Below are 3874 nucleotides of genomic sequence, written 5' to 3'. Positions count from 1 at the left end.
CACTACGGCCCGCCCTCCTACCCGCAGCGCCGCCCGCACTACGGGGGCGCCCCGCCCTCCTACGGCTCCTCGGCCTCCTTCCGCGGCTGCTGCTGCTGCATCTTCATGCTCGTCATCTTCCTCGCCCTCCTCGCCCTCGCCGTCGCGCTCGTCGTCGTCCTCGCCGTCAAGCCCCGCAAGCCCCAGTTCGACCTCGACCAGGTCGCCGTCCAGTACCTCCTCGTCGCCCCGCCCTCCCCGGCCGCCTCGCCGAACGTCGCCGCGGCCCCCGCCGCCGCCTACCTCTCCCTCAACATCACGCTCCTCTTCACCGCCGTGAACCCCAACAAGGTGGGCATCCGCTACGCCGCCACGGCGTTCGACGTCATGTACCACGGGGTGCCGCTCGGGGTGGCGGCCGTACCCGGGTTCGAGCAGCCCGCCCACAGCACCCGCCTGCTCCAGACCCGCGTCATCGTCGACCGCTTCAACGTGCTCCAGTCCGACGCCCAGGACCTCATCCGCGACGCCGCGCTCAACGACCGCGTCGAGTTCCGCATCACCGGCGACGTCGCCGCCAAGATCCTCGTGCTCGGCTTCTCCTCCCCCAAAGTCCAGGTAAAATTTTACCACTGCAATCCCGCACCCGGAACCAACCTTTTTTGTTCGCTTCCTCCGCAAGCTCTGGGCTGATCGAAAGGGACTCGTGAACAAAACCTGCAGGTGTCGGTGGACTGCGCGATCGACATCAGTCCCAAGAGGCAGTCGGTGACATACAAGCAATGCGGCGTGGACGGGCTAAGCGTGTAGGCAGCAAGCGAACCAAGCCAACCTCGCCGCCGCCGCCGCCGCAACACCGCAGAAGCGGAAGCTACTGGTATTAATCTAGTGGGGATAGATATATGTGGATGGGAATCTGTACGTCGATTCTAGTCTCTAATCTCGGGTTTTGATTCCTTTGCTGCGCGTGGGGGCCGGGTAAATTTTGAGCTCTCACCTCACCTCGCCTTAGCAGGTTGAGGTTACCACTGATTCTTGTGAATTATTACTGGATGCCATTAGCAGTGAGTATATAAATCAGTCGCCATGGTTCTTCTTCCATGGCCGTTGCTTAGGAGCAAAGGAAGTGGTGCGGGGCTAAAGGCGAGGAGCGAGTGGAATCTGACCGACCCCTTTCCGCTCGCTCCTCCTCCTTGTTGTCCGCGTCCGTGGAATGGTTTCCCTTCGCGTGTTTGGGTGGGCCGTGGGAGTCGGTGGGGAACTGCGCTGTCCGACGCACACCGCCACGCCCGTGCTTGCTTCAGCCGGTAGTGGAGGTGCCGGGTGCGCCATGGAAACGCGAGCAGGAGCCGACGAGCTCGTGCGGTTGGTTTCCTGCTTCCACGGTGCCATCGTGGTGGGGGCCAGACCGTCAAAGGCAGCTGTGCGGTTACAACCTTGGAGAGTGGGATGGGCAGCTTGGCATTGCGTGGAAAAAGTTTGTTTGAAGCTTAAATTTGACGTTCCATTCCTTGCGACCCTTGTCGACAGACGACAGGAATATTACGAGTTTTTCAGTATTTAGTAAAAAATGGTGGGAGTCTACAGCCGACCGGATATTAAACCTTGTTAAACTAGGGGATGAAGATGGGTTTTTCTGACAACGAATCTCAGTTTGCACATGGCATGACATGACATGGTTTTTGTGAATCTGTGCGAGACTTCCAGTCATCAGTGTGTTGATGCACAAGCTTGTTGTGCCATCGAATTGCATTGTTTTTCCTCTATTGGTGGTTAGGGAAAAGGATTGCCCTACATTCGTGTATTAAATTTGTTGTCACGTCTTCAAGTTTCATCAAAAGTTGTGCTATAATAACACTGTGTGCCTTCCCTACAAAAAATAAAGAATTAACACTGTGTACATGTTACAAGTTGTTCATCAGACTTATCATGGATATCTTACAGATCACTAGTCCTATCGAGCGAGGTACGAGTAACGATTAAGCGCACTAGATCGAACCTCACTTCGCTTGACCAAACCACCCAAGTCGCTGCATCACAATCCGCCGATTGCGGGCAGTGAGAGCTTTCGCGGTTGGTACAACACAACACGATATACAACGCGGCAGCCCGTCGTGACCTCGAATCCGATCTCCGGACCAGCCTTCTGTCTCGTGTTCCTCCTCGCGTTGAGTTGCCTTGACGTTTTGCCTTTTATTTTGGTGTATAGCGACCATCATTCTTGACCTGACAAGGACTCGCGAGCCACCGCCGTAGCCTCGCCGTTTCCTACGCGCGCCGCTACTTACGTGACGTCGCCCTGGGTCTGGAGTCTGGACGGAGACCGACGTGTGTGTCCTAATCATCGTCGGCCAGATGGCCCTTAGTGCAATTCCTTTGCTTTTGTACCTGTACTCGAGTTACCGAGGAGTGCATTGATGCGGAACTGCGGACTGTGCTATTGGAAGTGGTTAATGTGGGTGCCTCTGCGCGTCAGGGTGCCAAACAGTGAGTGCAGGAAACTGGAAACGGAGCTCTGAACGCTACCGGCCGAGATGAAACGGACATTTCTGGGAACCGTTTGTTGGGACCGGGAGTACCTAGAACTCATCTAGATGAGATATAATTTGGTCTCATTCACTTTGAAAACAAGAACAGGTACAACCCACGTCAGCACACACATATCTTATAGCATCACATCCAATGGCTATAAAAGGTGAATGAGACCAAATTATATCTCATCTAGATGAGTTCTAGCAAAACTGTTCAGAGAATCCAATATAATGAAGCAGGCATTAGGGTATTGATATTTTGATCGTCAAGGGTCTCAGCATTTTGCATGCTCGGATTAGGCACCGATTCAGCCAGCACACGCCCAGATTAGGCACTGATGTCTGTTATTCAGTTTGAGTGTTTTCTCTAAGGGCCCAAGCACGCTTTGGCATCATTAGCAGATTATTTATCTCGCCCGGTTCGGAAAGGAAAGAGAAGACCCACCGATCGAGTTACAAAGTTCGGTAATGTACAACTCATATGGTCATGGGTCCGTTTTTAGGATGCATTTCTTCTCTCTGCCCATTTCCTGTACCTTTTCCGTTTCCTCCTTGCTGGTGCAGGCAAACTCTGCCCATTTCTTCTCTCTTTCCTCTTCCACCAACGCATCGCAATCTGCGAGAAGCAAAAAAAAAAGTGGCATCGTGTAGATAAAAAGATGGTCCTGTCTTGTCTCTGCTTAATGAAGTACTCCCTCCGTCCATCAAAATGAATAAAAAAAGATGTATCTAGATATATTTTAGTTCTAGATACACCTCTTTTTATCCATTTTGATGACAAATTTTTCGGACGGAGGGAGTATCGTTGTAGTACCTCTGGCGTTCCTTTATTTGCTTTGGCACTTGGCAGCGACTGGGAAGTGGGAACTAGTGCCAGATAACAGTGGAAATTTCTACTCCCTCTGTTTCTAAATATAAGTATTTATAGATTTCATTATAGAGACTACATTTGGATGTATATAGACGCCTTTTAAAGTATAAGTTCATTCATTTTGCTCCGTATATAGTCTACAGTGAAATCTCTTAAAAGACTTATATTTAAGTACTTTTTTTAAGTAGTAATAATAGAAAGGAGTGTTCCGTGTCAGTGGAAGTGAAACGGTATAAATATACCTCATGCGTCAATTAATTCTGGAATAGTACTATTTCGGTGTGGTGTTTTATACTGCTCCCTCCGTCCCAAAATAATTGTCTTGAGCTTATTACAACTTTGTACCAGAGTTAGTATAAAGTTAAGTCACTTATTTTAGGACGAAGGGAGTATATTTTTCTATGGAAGGGAAACTATACTCTCAAATTGACATACCACACGTATGTATCTCGTCTACGAAAAGCATATTTGCATATGGATCTGTTCTCTCTGT

At 50.4% G+C, this 3874-nt stretch overlaps 1 protein-coding gene across 2 annotated transcripts in view; it reads left to right on the top strand.

Moving 5' to 3' along the window:
• The window catches only part of LOC119290910, a 1698-nt gene extending 605 nt beyond the window's left edge, over positions 1-1093 (top strand). The window contains exons 2-3 of one of the 2 annotated variants that reach the window (XM_037569591.1): positions 6-597; positions 703-1093. In XM_037569591.1, the coding sequence (XP_037425488.1) occupies positions 6-597; positions 703-789 (679 nt within the window). In that variant the 3' untranslated portion in view covers positions 790-1093. Of the gene's footprint in view, positions 598-702 lie in introns of both variants that reach the window. The other variant, XM_037569590.1, reaches the window with a different exon arrangement.
• Positions 1094-3874: the final 2781 nt, after the last annotated feature.

The sequence above is a fragment of the Triticum dicoccoides genome, chromosome 4B (genome assembly GCF_002162155.2).
Source record: "Triticum dicoccoides isolate Atlit2015 ecotype Zavitan chromosome 4B, WEW_v2.0, whole genome shotgun sequence".
Lineage (NCBI taxonomy): Eukaryota > Viridiplantae > Streptophyta > Magnoliopsida > Poales > Poaceae > Triticum > Triticum dicoccoides.
This window is presented reverse-complemented; position numbering and strand designations above follow the sequence as displayed.